The 16,627-nt window shown below is 41.4% G+C and overlaps 1 protein-coding gene across 2 annotated transcripts in view; it reads right to left on the reverse strand.

Moving 5' to 3' along the window:
- The window catches only part of TEK (TEK receptor tyrosine kinase), a 96,693-nt gene that overhangs the window by 48,962 nt on the left and 31,104 nt on the right, over positions 1–16,627 (reverse strand). For both annotated transcript variants that reach the window (XM_059143572.1, XM_059143573.1), the window contains exon 2: positions 3,059–3,370. In XM_059143572.1, coding sequence (XP_058999555.1) covers positions 3,059–3,370 — 312 coding nt within the window. The remainder of the gene's footprint in view (positions 1–3,058; positions 3,371–16,627) is intronic.

The raw sequence follows: 16,627 nt of genomic DNA on the forward strand, positions 1-16,627 counted from the left end.
TCCTTTGATTCTCAGATGTCTGGGGTAAAATCTCTACCTCCATCATTTTTTTCAAGTGAGAAAAATGATTTCAGTGAAGGAGTTTTCCCTGCATCCTATGATTCAGTTGCAGAGGCTTAAGCCCATGTTTCTACACTGTGCCCTGGAGTGCCCTGCAGGACTGGCTCAATGGACTGGCTCTACCTTATAAAACATGTGCTCAGAATGGAGGAGGGGGATTAACAGCAAGTGGGAGGGATGTGCCAAGCGTATGGTAACGGTCATCCACATAGGCTCAGCAGTCAGGTCACAGGTCATTTAATCCCAGTCCCAGGTGCCTGGGTGGCTCAGTTGGTTAAGTGACTGCCTTCGGCTCAGGTCATGATCCTGGAGTCCTGGGATCGAGTCCTGCATCGGGCTCCCAGCTTTGCAGGGAGTCTTCTTCACTCTCTGAGCTTCTCCCCTCTCATGCTTTCTCTCTCTCTCTCAAATAAATCAATAAAATCTTTTTTAAAAATCCCATTCCCACCATTTACAAACCACTATTGTTATTCTGTAACTCACTCTGCAAAGTCTCATTTCACCCCAGCTTTTAGCAACATGTCGACCGTATCCATCCACTCTTCATGGAAAGGCACTCATGGTATTTTGAAGGTATCATTATACTCATTTCACAGATGATGAAAAATGAGACCAGTGGATGTTAAAGAAATTATCCAGGGCCCCAGAGCTGGTGAGTGGTGAGAAAAGAATTAAAACTGATGGGAAAAGGCATCTAAAAGCCATCTCCTCCCCGTGCTTTCTCGCTAGAAAGCCAGCCTTCACTTCATTTAGCTGAATTTAAGCTCTCTTTTCCCTGCGCTGGCCTAGACCTTCAGTTTGGAGCGGTTGTTATGGTTGGTCTTTGACTCCCAAAATTCTGGTTTAATATACTCTGCAGGTTCTTACTTCTATACCATCAAGGACAGACCCATACCAGCCTGAAAAGGGCACAGTGGCATCCCACATTTCATTCCTATGAAGGCACTGGGGCCCACGTCTCGGATTATCTTCATTCTGAATGTGGAAGCGTCAGCAGAAAGGACTAACTCTTGACACAAGTCAAATCCCGAATGACACGTGTGGAACATAACAGGGCTGACTCTTCAGCTCTGATAGCTTTGGCACACCTCACATCCCTTTGTTCAAACTCTCTTCCCTCACCGGAGAGCTGCATTCCTGGGAACGTCTGTTGTGCACTTTCCCACTCACCCTAGTGTCATTTAAAGGTGACCGGTGCAGTTTTGCTAAGAAAACCTTTTCCTTTATTTGTAATGAATGGTGATTTTATCACTTTTGACTTTAAAATGAGCTTGCTGCCTTCAAATCTTTTCATTATCACAGCCCAGAGGAATCTTACCACCTGGGACCTTGTGGGAAATGCACCATCTCGGGACTCTCCTCAAGGACCTACGGATCAGAGTCTGCATTTTACCAAGACCCACGGTTGGTCTAGAAGCTCATTCAACTTAGAGAGACACTGGGCTAAGAAAAAAAAAAAAAAAAAAAGCAGACTCCTAGCTAAAAAACAGACCATCAGAGACACATGTAGAGCTGTGTTATTTATGTGGATCAGTCTAGCAATGAAAAATCAAACCCTGAAGAGTTCACAATGTCATTATCTCCTAAAATGACACTTTCTCAGGCCACGGTCCCTGTGGATACGATGACATCAATCTGGAAAGGATTCCTCTAGAGGTATGACCAGCTCAGAAAAAAGGGTTGACACATGAGTGGCCAGATCATTCCAGTCAGAACAAGGAGAGGTCATCTCTGCTGGAATTCTGTGCCTTCCTCCCAGCAAGCAGCATCAAGATACCAGGAGTCTACCCACCTGTCCAGGCCTGGGAGTCTTAGGGCAAAACAGAACCATTAAAGAATACACACAGCTGCCTTCTCCAGCGGTCATCAGTTTGGTGGACGGGCCTAAAGACTTAGGTTAGAGCCACTTGTATTTTGGGACAAAGGTTCCATCCCATCACTGCCTTGTGAGGCGGTAGCTAAGAATAATGTGCCCCTTTGCAGAAACCCCTCAACATCTGCCTTCAAAATTCCAGGGTTCTGTGAGCTAAGTGTGGCCACTCAAGTGCCAAAAGGAAACCACGTTCTCTTTCTAAGAATGGCAGCAGGCTGGAAGGGCCCCAGTGCTTCAACCTTCCCTGTCTCTGTCATCTTTGCCATTTAATTGTGGGAGGCCTAGCCATTGTGAGCTTAGGCTCAGCTATTTGACTTTCTTGGGCAAAGAAATGGGATAGGAGTGAGAGCGCACAACACTGAGGCTAGGTTTCAAGAAGCGTTGTGCGTTTCCTCTTGTTCTCTTGCACTTCTGCCATCTCTGTGAGAATGCACCTAGCTAAACCTGCGAGAGGAAAATAGACGCATGGAACAGACCCAGGCTGGTGCAGCCAAGGCCGGCATAATACGCCTATTGTCGGCCAACATCCACATGTGAGAAAGCCGGGTCAGGAATGGCAGAGCCACCCAATCCGCCCAGCTGACTTATACTCATGGGCTGTGAACGCTTACTTGTGCCGTGCCACTGGGGTCTGTGGTTGTGTGGGACACAGCATGACCACGGCCACAGATAACCGACAGACTAAGGAACCAGTTAAGTTATTGATAGATGCTCCCTTTTTAAGTTTCTTATTTCTACCACATTGTCCCCTGAAAACAGTGACTTCTGTTAAGAATACTCGGGGGCAAGCAAAACAAAGAAACAAATGAAAACTCAATTAGAAAGCTCAAAACAGCTCCTATCTTGGCATGGACAGTTGTCTTCGTCTCTGTGATTTCCCTACTCCATACATGTAACATGTTCCTATCTCCATAAGGGCCACGGAAACCTTAGCACAATATGTATTTACAGTTCATTTCATCTCAGGAACCAGGCCCAATGTCCGGCGAAGGGGTTGAACGTGGGTGAGGTGAACTGGCCAGTGTCTTTGCTCCCGAATCCTATGTGCATTCTAGAGACAAGCCGCAGACGAGCTCTGTGTGAGCCTCAGCGGACGCCACGGCCCCCGACGAATGGGCATGTTACCTTGCTGCCGCATCTTCATGGTCCGGATCCTTATTGCTTCTCCTCGAACGCGCCCTTCGCAGAAGTAGGCGCCATTGATTTTACTAGCCTTTTCTCTCTTCCAAACGACTTTTTTAGCCCATTCTCTGGTCACATCTTGAGTAACTTCCAGTGGATCCTGGTGCTGGTTCATTAAGGCTTCAAAGTCCCTTCCTATAGTGATGGGCTCATGGGGGCGCCAGCCAGAGGCAATGCAGGTGAGCGACGTTTCCGCATCAGACACCAGAGGTAGGGAATTGATCAGGATCAGGTCCATGGCACTGTCCACTGTTCCTGAAAAAGAAAGAAGGTGCGTCATCCATAAGGAAGGTTATTAATGTGGCTCCATGGGATAAATGGGGGCTTACAGAGTCCTGGCTGAAAATAGCTGGTGAGCCGTCTTTCTAAAATGCTACTGTTCCATAGGACAAGAACTGAAACTCTTTACCATGGCATCACCTAGACACTACGAGCCCCTCCTGCCCCACTGCACACCGTGGCTGCCATGGACTCTCAGTTATTCTCCATCCCCCCCAACAGAGCTGTGCATTATAGCTCTACCCACTCCAGTGTCTGTGACATTAGTTAGGTGTTCAGCAAATGCTTGTTGAGTTAAATTCACAACAATAGCATTATTGCCACTAATTATTAATGAAAGTAATTATAATTATTAAAAATTAATGAGAATGTGGTACTCTCATCGTTATCAAAGAATTCCATAGAGAAGGACTGAGTGAGGGCCACGTTTCCTTCTGAGCCTCTTTTGCCTCATCTCTAAAATGAGGCTGACAAGGGTGCCGGGTGGCTCAGTGGGTGAAGCATCTGCCTTTGCCTCAGGTCAGGATCCCAGCGTCCTGGGATGGAGCCCCGTGTCTGGGTCCCTGCTCAGCAGCAGAGTCGGCTTCTCCCTCTCCCTCCCCCTGCTCCTGCTCTCTCTCCTTCCTGCTCTCTTTCAAATAAATTAATAAAATCTTAAAAAATATATAAAGTAATTTTAAAAAACGAGGCTAACAAGACCCATTTTGCAGGATTCCTGTAAAGATTAAATGAGATAAGGTACCAGACTTACTAAGCACTGTATCTTATGGGGTTTACAATGACCATTATTTCAGTTCTCTTAATTCTGTTTCCTGAACACCTAGGCCCACACCTCAACCATCCCCACATGTGAAAATGAAATCCTATCTGGCCTTTAAAAGGTTTTCCATAAATGATGAAGCACATTTTAGAAAAGAAAATGCCTTCTTTTCAGGTTCCCTCCCTCCTCACTCTTCTCCTCTGAAAGTTTCTAAGATGAACTAATGAAATCTCTGCTCCTCTCAAGTGTGGAAAACCAGGGATGAAGGGTATTCACTGGCTCGGGTGATGGCTGATCCCCAAGTTTACATGCAGTGACCTGGGGGCTAGCGAAGTCAAGCACGATGGATGACAAGTTCTCTTCCGTGAAGGAGAGAAGCTGTTTTGTTCACACTGACGTATATAGGAGTACCTTGCCTAGTCCCTGAATGTAGGACTTAACAAATATTTGTTGAATGAGTGGGTGGTTGGGTGGATGGATGGGTGGACCAATTTTATTCCAGATCTGCCTGGTCCAAGTTTACAACTCCGACTTCTAGAATAATGAGTTAAACGTGGAAGTGTTCCTCTGAGTCTAAATTGACATCCTTGCCCAAATTTAAAAGGCTGTTTTGAGAAGTACTAAGTTTAAAGAAAGAAAAAGCAAGTGTTTTAATTTTTATAAAATGCCACAGGAAGGTGATCAATTGCTGAGTATATAGGGCTGACTGGCATTCATCTACCAGATCGTTTTTGAGCCTCTGCTTATATCAGACATTATGCCTGCCATGAAGTCCTCTTAGAATTTGAATGGCAATTGCCAGTGTTGGATGGACGCCGTGATATTTTGAGAAGGACACTATTAGGAGTTACATTTTTGTCTGATTAATTAAGAAGAATGTCCAAGTCAAATCTTAATGTAAGTGGGAATGAGAGCTATATATATATATATTTTGTAATGTTAACTCAATATTTGGGACTGAGGGACAAAATTTGCCTTGAATGGGTTTCCCAACCTGACCCGAAAGAAGCATGTATCTTGCTCCAAGCCTCAATGGTAACTTCACGATCTCTAGAGAAGAGACAGGGATTGTGATTTAAAATAATAATAATAATAATAATAATAATAACAAAAGTGCTGTAAGAGAGGATGAGTGAGGAAAACTAGCAGTGGAATTAGGGCTTCCAAAAATAACACTGGAGCCCAGCTCCCCTCCACACGTAGGTCCAGCTGTGCCTTGGAGTGGATACCACCTCGTCTCCCACACTCACTCATTCCAGGCATGTTCCCAGAGAGAGTCATCAGAGGAAGGAAACACCGTCATTCTTTCAGCTCCGGTTCAATCGAGGCTCATTTCTAGGACGAGGTGAGTGACTTGCCAAAACTGAGGGACTGACTCTGAACTCACTGAACTTGCGCTGGCTCTGGTTTTTGAAGGATGTTAGGAAATAATAGAAAACGCAGCTGATTTGAAAAGACAGCCACACTTCATCTCTACATGGTTTCTGGGTATGGATCCGGTTTCTTTTTCCCTTTTTTGCTCCCAGTTCTCTCCCTTTACTTTCAGTGACAGAAAGGGAAATCATGTAACTTCTGCGGGTCCAGACTGGACTAGGCTTCCCTCCCCTTACTCAGTATGCCACTTACAGGAAGCCCTCTCCCACCGATGAGTTGTTGGTCCTTGGTCATGCCATTTACGGTGAGGTGTCAGTAGGATTTTGTATGTGAGCTATGGAGATGAGAAGAAATCCCTACCAGATTCCTGGGGTGGATCTTAAAAATCATCTACTTAATTTTCCTGAAACAAGAGTATGCATCTGTAACTTGTCTGCATATGCCTAAAGCAATTCTGGAAGGTGAGACATGAAACTGAGAACAAGAGTGACCCATTAGGGGAGAGTGGGGTACCTGGGGGACATGATAAGAGGAAGGTTTGTTACCATGTACATATATATGCTGGCTTTTAGAACCATTTGAATAATACCTACACATAAAAATCAAATGTAAAAAGTAAATGCTATTGCTCATTCCTTAAAAAGTTGTATTTGGAAAGGAATCAAGAGCCAGAGGGATCTATGTGTCTCTCATCATTTGTCCCTATATCCCAATCTCTTTGGATTGCATCCAAGTAATGCATTTTTCTCTTTGTCTCTTCTTTAGTGGGAAATGTGATACCATTCCACAATGCTGGGGGGAAAAACATGGGTTTAAAAAAAGAAAAGAGAAAAAACCCTTGAGAATAGGGAGAAGAAGAGTAACCATACTTGGCCTCTCAAAGAGAATAAAGGAGCCGGGGCCCTAACGCCATGGGTACAGCTGTGGTCTGTGGCTTCTTTTTTTTTTTTTTTTTTTTTTAAAGATTTTATTTATTAATCTGACAGAGAGAAATCACAAGTAGACAGAGAGGCAGCCAGAGAGAGAGAGAGAGGGAGAGGGAAGCAGGCTCTCTGCCGAGCAGAGAGCCCGATGCGGGACTCGATCCCAGGACTCTGAGATCATGACCTGAGCCGAAGGCAGCGGCTTAACCCACTGAGCCACCCAGGCGCCCCACGGTCTGTGGCTTCTTGAAAGAGTTCAGCCACGGACACTGTGAAAGATGTGACTGTAGGTACACAGCTGGTGCCACAGAGTAATCTGCTACTGGGGACACAGGTCTCAGAAAAATTGCCAGAAGACAGACCAGGTTCACACCAGTATCATTTCCTGTGCCTAACGCCTTTTCCTACTTTATAACTCTGTCTTCCCCAAGTCCCACTGGGGACTGGCATGGAGTTCTTTCACCTCAGTCACGGTCTGAAGGGCTCTAGTCCAATCCAGTGCTTAGTTCTTGACAAACCTAGCATCAAGGAAAAGGCTAAGTTTGCTATATGAGTAAGTAAGATGCATGTTGAATTTCAGGCATCTTCCATGCTTTGGGAGTTGATATGATTTTTCCTTAGCAAAGACCTTGCAAACACTTTTTAATATTTGCCTAAAATGTGTCTTATTTATAAAGAAGTGCTTTCCATCATGACATGGCATCTGCCAAGTTAACAAATGATTGTCCATCACAGTTGAAGCCCAATATCCTAAAATGTTACTTCTCTCACTCTGTCATTTGTCTGCTATAGGACACATTATCTAATCATTCACAGTAACATTTGCTTATTAAACTGCATTGTGGTACACTCGAAATGTTTATAAATTGTTTTTGCCCTTAGATTTTCTTATGTTTAATATTGCTTTGAATAATGATTCATTAACTAAGACAAAGAAATATTTTTCTTTAAAAATAGTCATTGATGTGGATGGAGTTAGAGTGTATTATGCTAAGTGAAATAAATCAGACAAAGACAAATACCATATGATCTCACTCATATGACTCATATGTGGAATTTAAGAAATAAAACAGGTAAACATATGGGAAAGGGGGAAAAAAAAGAGGAAAGCAAGCCATAAGAGACTCTTAACTATAGAGAACAAACTGAGGGTTGATGGAGGGAGGTGGGTGGGGGATGGGCTAAATGGGTGATGGGGATTAAGGAGGGCACTAGTGATAAACACTGAGTGTTATAGGTGATGAACCACTAAATTCTACTCCTGAAGCCAATATTACCTTATATGTTAACTAACTAGAATTAATCTTTTTAAAAAGATTTTATTTATTTATTCATGAGAGACATAGAGAAAGAGAGGCAGAGGGAGAAGCCGGCTCCCCACTGAGCAGGGAGCCCGACATGGGACTTGATCCCAGGACCCCGGGATCATGACCTGAGGGAAGGTAGCCACTTATCCATCTGAGCCACCCAGGCACCCCTAACTAGAATTCAAATAAAAATTTGAAACAAACAAAAATATTCATAGAAAAATAGACACATAGATCAATGGAACAGAATAGAAAGGCCAGAAATAAACCCACAATTACATGGTCAATTAATCTTCAACAGAAGAAGTAAGAATATGCAAAGGGAAAACAACAGTCTCTTTGACAAAACGGTGTTGAAAAACTGAACAGCTACATTCATGAATGAAAATCGAACCAGTGTGTTACACTGTATAGAGAATGAAATTAAAAATGAATTAAGGACCTTAATGGGAAACCTGAAACCATAAAAATCCAAGAAGAGAGCATAAGCAGTAATTTCTTTGATATCAGTCATAATAGCATCTTTTTAGATAGGTCCCTTGAAGAAAGGGAAACAAAAGCAAAAATAAACTATTGGGATTATACTAAAATAAAAAGTTCTGTACAACAAAGGACATAACCAACAAACTAAAAAATAACCTACTGAATGGGAAACGATATTTGCAAATGACGTACCCAATAAAGGATTAGTATCCAAATATATATAAGGAACTTATACAACTCAATACCAATAATAATAATCATAATCCAATTTAAAAATGGGCAGAAGACATGAACAGGCATTTCTCCTAAGACGACATCCAGATGGCCAACAGATACATGAAAAGATGTTCAACATCACTCGGCATCAGGGAAATGCAAATCAAAACCGCAATGAGATACCACCTCACACTTGTCAAAATGGCTAAAATCAAAAACTTGTTTTTTAACAAGTTTTGGTTAGGATTTGGAAAAAAAGAACACTTGCACACTGTTGGTGGGAATGCAAACTGGTGTAGCCACTGTGGAAAACAGTATGGAGTCTCCTCAAAAAATTTAAAGAAGAATATGATTCAGTAATTGCACTACTGGGTATTTACGCTAAGAATACAAAAGCACTAAATCAAGGGGATATATGCACCCCATGTGTACAGCCGCATTATTTACAATAGCCCAATTATGGAAGCAGCACAGATGTCTGCTAATAGATGCATGAAGAAAGATGTGGTGTATACACACACATATACACAATAAGATATTACTCAGCCATAAAAAAAGAATGAAATCTTGTCATTCACAGCAACATGAATGGAGCTACCGAGCATTAGGCTAAGGGAAATAAGCCAGTCAGAGAAAGAAAAATACCGTATGATTTCACTCATATGTGGAATTTAAGAAATAAATTAATAAAGAAGGGAGAAAGAGACAACGCAAAAAAACTGTTTCTTTGCTATGGGGAATAAAAAGATGGTTACCAGAGGGGAGATGGGCAGCAGGATGGGTGAAATAGGGTAACGTGTGGATTAAGAGTACACTTAATGTTGTTTTAAAGATTTACTTACTTATTCGAGAGAGAGAGAGAGTGTGCGGGAGCTGGGGGAGGGGCAGAGGGAGAGAGAGAATGTGAAGCAGCCTCTTCACCAAGAGCAGAGCCCAACGTGGGGCTGAATCTCACAGCCCTGACATCATGACCTGAACTGAGATCAGGAGTCAGACGCTTAATGGACTGAGCCACCCTGGTGACCCAAGAGTACACTTATCTTGAACAGCACCGAGTCATATATGGATTTGCTGAATCACTGTATTGTATACCTGAAACTAATATAACACCGTATGTTAACTATGCTGTGAGCCTGCTTCCTCCTCTCTCTGTCTGCCTCTCTGCCTACTTGTGATCTCTCTCTGTCAAATAAATAAATAAAAAAATCTTTAAAAAAAAAAAAATAAAAAAAAAAAATAAAATATTTTAAATAAAAATATTTTTAAAAATTATTATAGAAAGGATTGTGGACCTAAATGAATACCCATACAATAGAAATTAACTGATTTGGAAATTAGAGATGGAGCCATTTTTCAAGCTGTATTATTTCAAGGAGTTATTTCTTGGTTTTCTAAAATGTTGTTCCAGAAGTTTCTGAGACTGGTGGAGGTGAAATTATCACACATACATGCTCTCAATGAGCTACTTAACTTTTATCTGTTTACATTTACACTCATGTAAGCTTTCATTTGGGGAAAAAAATTGGGGAAAAAAATTTGTTTCAGGGGCGTCTGGGTGGTTCAGTGGGTTAAAGCCTCTGCCTTCAGCTCAGGTCATGATCCCAGGGTCCTGGGATTGAGTCCCACATTGGGCTCTCTGCTCAGTGGGGAGCCTGCTTCCTCCTCTCTCTTTGCCTGCTTTTCTGCCTACTTCTGATCTCTGTCTGTCAAATAAATAAATAAAATCTTTTAAAAAATTTGTTTCAATAAAAACACACAAAGCCTCAAAGATCACCGCTTTTAACTACTTTTCTTTTTACAGATGAAAAAACTGAAAGGTTAAATATGATTATCAATGAGAATACATTCCAATGCAGTACAACATGCTTATTCCAATTAGCCTGCTGTCCCTCTCTTCCCACATTCAAGTTCGAGACTGTTTGCAGATGATGAAGTTCTGATTAAACCAGCTCCCCCATCTTCAAAGCACTGACAGGGTAAGCAGAAAAAGCAGGTTAAATTATTGCATACTGAGGCCATTTATTTGTGCTTCTTAACACCTTAGATTTGTAATATTGGTAAAGTTTCATCGATATGTGTCTGGAGTAAGATATCATGTCTTTACAACAACTGTATATCTCCCATCCAAGTACTAACCAGGCCCGACCCTGCTTAGCTTCTGAGATCAGATGAGATGGGGCGCGTTCAGGGTAGTATGGCCGTAGACTAGAACAACTGTATGTATGAGTTCTTGGAAATTTGATCTTGACCACATTTAAAACCTTTTCAAGGTGTTCTTGGATGTCTCAGCTTAGTAACAGCAGTAGATGTCTTAAACTTCCAAATATTTAAAATGTCAATGAACACTATCTTAACCAAAGCATTTCTGGAATGAGGGAGTTGGCAAAGAGCTGAAGAAGCCAAGACAACCCCCAAACTACCCAGGATATTTGGCGGAATGGTTATTATTTTTTATATACTGCCCAGAAAAGGAAAATTATCTGTGGGTTAAAAACCTGTCATGAAGTCATTTACATGTTCATCCATCTACTAAAAAAATTTCCCGAGTACCTCCCTTGTGCCAGTGACTGTACTCCATCTTGGAGACACAATAATAAATAAAACAGATGATTTCAACCCTCATGTAGCTTCCAGGCAAATGTGAAAGACAGATGTAGGAAACTAGGTACATAAATAAATGTAACCCTGGAATCATGATAAATAGTATGAGAGAGAATGACAAGTTCTGATGACTATGGGATAGCATAATGGTGAACTTAATCAGACTTGGCTGGGGTGGGGGAATGGTTTGTGGGTCAGGTAGATTTCCCTCAGGAAATGACATTTGGCCTGAAGAAGAATTAGACTTACTCAGATAAAGCAAAAGGGATATGAGAAGACAGAATACTTTTCCCTGAAAGGGTAACTACAAAGCAGAGTTTTAAGAATGATTAAGTGTTTGATAAGACTCTCTTCTAGAATGTTCTTTCTTAAATCTATCCTAAAGTTGGCATTAGTTTCTTTTTATTGGATCCTAAGAACTACTAGAGCCATTTCTATGTGTCTGTGCTAAAATATTTTTAGTATCTTCTCTGCTTTCTTGCCTTCTCTGAAGAAATCCAGTTCCCAGGCATGCTTCCAACACTTTAATCTCTTTTTGTTCTTCATGATCCTTTTATGTATGTAGTAAGTCTCTGAGGACTAGCGTTATCCTCAAGGTTCCTTCCAAGAAGGTATTGGGCAATTAACGAGAAGATGCCAAAACGTACAAGACTAGAAATAACTAAAGGAAGTTGCTACCTTTTTTATTGTATAATTGGGAGTTTGGAGTTAGAGAAGGACATCCTTGATGTGACTAGGCTGGGCATCTCTAACATCTCACCAGGAGCTGTGCCAAGCCTGTTTGCCCAAAGGGCATGCCTGTTTCCCATCCCTGTCTCCCAGCCAAATATGGTCCTTGTCTGTCTCCTGGATGAAATGGCAACCTCTCCCCACCTTAGAATACCAGAAATTTTCCATTCAGGATAAGTAACACATGTTCTTTTTTTTTTTTTTTTCCTCCTGAAACCTTTATTGGGCATTCGCTCATACCAGGCACTGTGCTAGGTGGTGAGAACATAACAGTGAGAAAAACTGAGTCAGTTCCCACCTCTTGAGGTTATAGTACCTCCTGAGATATGATAAGTTAAATTAGAATAAATTCACACATCGAGCAAATAACAAATATTCTAACTTTATAGATATTGTTTAGTGACATCATTTATTCTACCTCAAGACTACAGTGTTGTCCGCCTAATTACAATTTCAGCATCATTCTTTTCCTATCAATTTCTTTTTGAGAGTAACACATGTTCTAGTTAGAATTAGCTACAGTCAGTTGGCAGGAAACTGTTTATTTCCAGGGAATAGGCAGAACGTCCACACAGGGAGACTTTACTGAGTATAAAGCACACGTGTGCACTTACTTACAAACTCTGTTCCACATCGTGGGGATGGCGGTAGCATGGTACCATCCCATCAAGGCTCGTTTAAACTGAAGGGGACTTGAGAGACTTCCCAAAGCAAGACTCACAGTGTTTAAAAAGTAAACTGAGGCCTACAGACAAGAGACTCATCAGTGGTCACAGGAAAGGCGATAGTCAAGCCAGTCCCCAATTGCTGATTTCTCTCCAGGGCCCTTTCTGTCACCAGGGATAGGATTGTAACCAGACAGATCGTTAATGTGAGGGAATTGGGAATGTTTACAGATCTGGCAGCATGGTACGTGGAGAATCCTGGCGCTTGGTAGAAGCTGAGGCAAGGAGGAAAGAGCTGGAGGAGAGGCAGCCAAAAATCTGGAAAGGATACAGGACAGAGAGATTGGGAATACGCAGAAATGAAGTTTTCCTACCTCGCAAATACCCCCAAGTCTTACAATGCTGCCTTACAATCTTTCCTGTCCACTTCACCCCGAGAGAAGACTGCTCCCTAAGTGGACTGCGTTCATCTGCGCCAGGAAATGCATCGGGTGTCAGAGGAATCCACGCTTGGTGCCAGGCTACCAATTCTTTCTGGGCTCTTCTCCCGATTTAATCACCTGCCAAGTTCCCCCCCACCCTTAGGCTGCCCTAATGTGTGCGTGTGTCTGCTTCTACAATCTAATGTCTTTATCTTCCAAGGCAGAATTCAACAACTCTATCTCCTCATGCCTTGATCTCCAGATCCTGATAAAGAAGTCAATTTGATTGATTTGTTTGCACAAAAAAGAGAATAATCAAGAATTGCCTAAAGTGACCACACACTGAGAACTATTAGAAGAGCAAACAAAAGAAATGAGTCTGTAATGGAAAAAGTTCAGAATCATAATAGTCTTTATGAAGAGAGTGACAAAGGAGGAAGGTAGCCTTGCCAGCAGGCCTCAGATTATACCCTGTAGGGACACAGCTAGCACTCCTTCTCATATACTACTTAACAGGTACTGTACTGGGTGTTTTACAAACACTGTACCCCTGAATTCTTATAATAATAGTGAAGAAAGGTATTTATATTCCATTTTATAGGTTTACTGACACCAACCCTTTTTGGGTTCCTGGACTCAATTCCAATGTGAGGGGAGGAGTTCCCCAATGTCCCAAACCAAGCAATTCTTGGAAGCAGCAAGTGTCTGAGAATTCCACCCAATTTTGACATGTACTCGACACAGCATCAGATTCCCCAGAGTAAGGGCTTTGTCTTGTAAGATAGCCCACGACCCACCCTCTACCCTGTTTCAGATGCCAGTCACAAGTCCAGGCTGTTATCTGTGCTTCTCCACTGGGCTACAGATCAGAGGTTCCCAAACCCTCTTCCTTGGACTTCAGATCCCAGCTGCCAGTGCCAGCTGTTCCCTGTACTTTGGACTGACCGGCTATAAAGCAGAGGTTCCCAGGACCTCCTCTTAGGAGGTTTGCTAGGGCAATTTCTTTTATTTTGCTAGAGGGGCTCAAAGAACTCAGAGAAACAGATTTGCCAGTCAATTAAAGATATGATAAACGATCCAAATCAACAGTCAGGTGAAGAGGTACTGAGGGCAAAGTATGGGAGGAGGTCTGGGAGCTTCCGTGCCCTCTCCAGGAGCACCACGGTCCCTGAATCCCCAGCTCCGTTCTCACCAACCTGGAAGCTCGGAGTCCAGTTCTTTTGGGTTTTATGGAGGCTTCATTATGACTCATAACTAAGTCATAGGCGATTGGCTGATTCAACCTCCAGCTCCTCACCTCTCCCCAGAGGGTATGAGGTGGAACTTCAAGGTCCAGCCTCTAATGGAAAAAAACACTATTATATGTGAAACTTCAAGTGTTAATACATATAATATACAAATAAATTAGTGTTGGGTGCCTGGGTGGTTCAGTCAGTTGAATGTCTGCCTTCAGCTCAGGTCATAATGCCAGGATCCTGGGATCCAGTCCCGCACCCCATCCTTGCTCAGTGAGGAATCTGCTCCTCCTTCTCCCTCTGCCCCACCCCACTGCTCATGTGCCCTCTCTCTCTCAAATAAATAAATAAAATCTTAGAGAAAATAGATCAGTGTTAATTCACAGATGAAGAAATACAAATAGCCAACTAGTAGGTTGAAGAAAAAATGGTTGCAATAGTTTATATTTTCTTGGAAATGCACTTATGGGACATGCTTGCAATATCTACAATAACTATAAAGCTACGTAAAAGCTAACCCTAATTCATTACTTACTACGTGTCAAGTGCTGCTTCAAGTGTATTACACATAATCATCATCATAGCAATCTTATGGAGTAGGAACTGTAACTCTTTGTTCTACAAAAAAGGAGACTAAGGCCAAGGGAGGTTAAGTGTGTGGTCAGTGTCACCAAGGTAATTAGTGGTAGAATTGAGGTTCAAATTTAAGCAGACTGGCTTCAAAACCTATTAACAATTAAACTATACTCATATTACACCATTTCACATAAAAAATGTATCTTTCAGCAATTCAGTGACAATAGGTCTTTTTAAGAAATAGTGTCGGAACAATTGGACATCCATATGCAAAAATAACTGAGCCCTGAAAAAAACCTCCAACCTTAAAAATTAACTGAAAATGAGTCCTATAAAATGTTAAAATATGGGGATATGGAAGAAAAATCTTCATGATGTTGGAGTTAGGCTGTGAGTTGTTAGCTAGGACACCAAAATTGTGATCCATATGGAAATAAATGAACAAATTTTATTTTATCAACATTGAAAACTTCAGTCTATAAATGACAGTGTTAGAAGTAAGAAGACAACTACAGACTGGGAGAGGATATTTGCAAGTCACATATCTGACAAACAATTTGTATCCAGAAGGTATCAAAAAACAAAACAAAACAAAACAAAACAAAACCTCTCAAAACTCAACAGTAAAAAAAAAAAATTCATTTTTTGTAATGGGCAAAAGACTTGAGACATTTCACCAAAGACAACATATGGATGGCAAAAAAGCATGCAGAAAGATGTCCCATTTCATTAGCCATTAGGGAGATGCTCATTAAAACTATGAGATATTAAAATTATTAATTATAATTAAATTGTAAAAAATGAGATATTGCTATACCCCTATCAGAATGGCTAAAAACAAAACTATTAATCAAAAAACGCTGATAATACTAAGTGCACTAAGAAAGCACAACAGCTCTACCTCTCATTCATTCCTGGGTGTAACATAAAATGAATGGGTCAATCACTGTGAAAATGCTTCCACATTTTTTTCATAAAATCAAACTTAAATTTATCATATCACCCAGCAAGGCTACTCCTGGTATTTACCTGAGAGAAATTGAAATTTTTGTTTTTGCAACGAATGTTTATAGCAACTCTATTTATTTATAATCACTCAAAACTGAAAATACCCAAATGACCTTTAGTAGATGAAGTTATCAACATCCACACAATGGAATATTACTCAACAACAGAAAGGAACAAACTGTTGATCTTTGCAACAACATGGTATTATGTTGAGTAAAGTAAGGAAGCATCAGAAGGCTACATACTGTATGACTGCATTTATAGGACATTCTGGAAAAGGAAAGCCTTTTATGGCTGAAGAACAGATGAGTGGTTGCCCAGGATTAGGAGTGGGAGAGATCGGGCTACAAAGGGTCAGTCCAGTAGGACTTCTGGGGTGATGGAATGGTTCTGTATTCTGATTATGATGACAGTTGCACAAATTTCTAAAACATTAAAACTCATAGGGCTGCACACACACACACACACACAATTACGCTGTATGTTAATTTTAAAATTACAATAAAAATGTATCTTCCATAATTACTGGTAAAAATATGCAAAGACATGGCAAGGATATTCATCACAGCCTATGGCCAAAAATTGGAAACACCATGAAATTCATGAATAGGAACATGGCTAAGTAAATGACGATTCTTACATAGAATGGAATATTAGAAGTTTACAGGGATTTATGCCCCTGATACATTAAGAAAACAAAAGTGTAAAAAATAAATAAAAATAATAAAAATAAAGACACAGAACCATATGCGTGATCTCATCTTTGCCAAACAGAGAAAAGCCTAGAGGTCATACTCCGATTTAGTAACAGTGGTACCTTTGGATAATGAAATTGGCTTAGAAATTAAGGGTGGGGTGAGGAAGAAGGGAGATGTTCACTTACTGTGTTCAGTATCTGTTCAAGATGTTCACTTACGGTTGCCTGGGGGAGGGG

Source organism: Mustela lutreola, chromosome 12 (genome assembly GCF_030435805.1).
Source record: "Mustela lutreola isolate mMusLut2 chromosome 12, mMusLut2.pri, whole genome shotgun sequence".
In the NCBI taxonomy this organism is placed as follows: Eukaryota; Metazoa; Chordata; class Mammalia; order Carnivora; family Mustelidae; genus Mustela; species Mustela lutreola.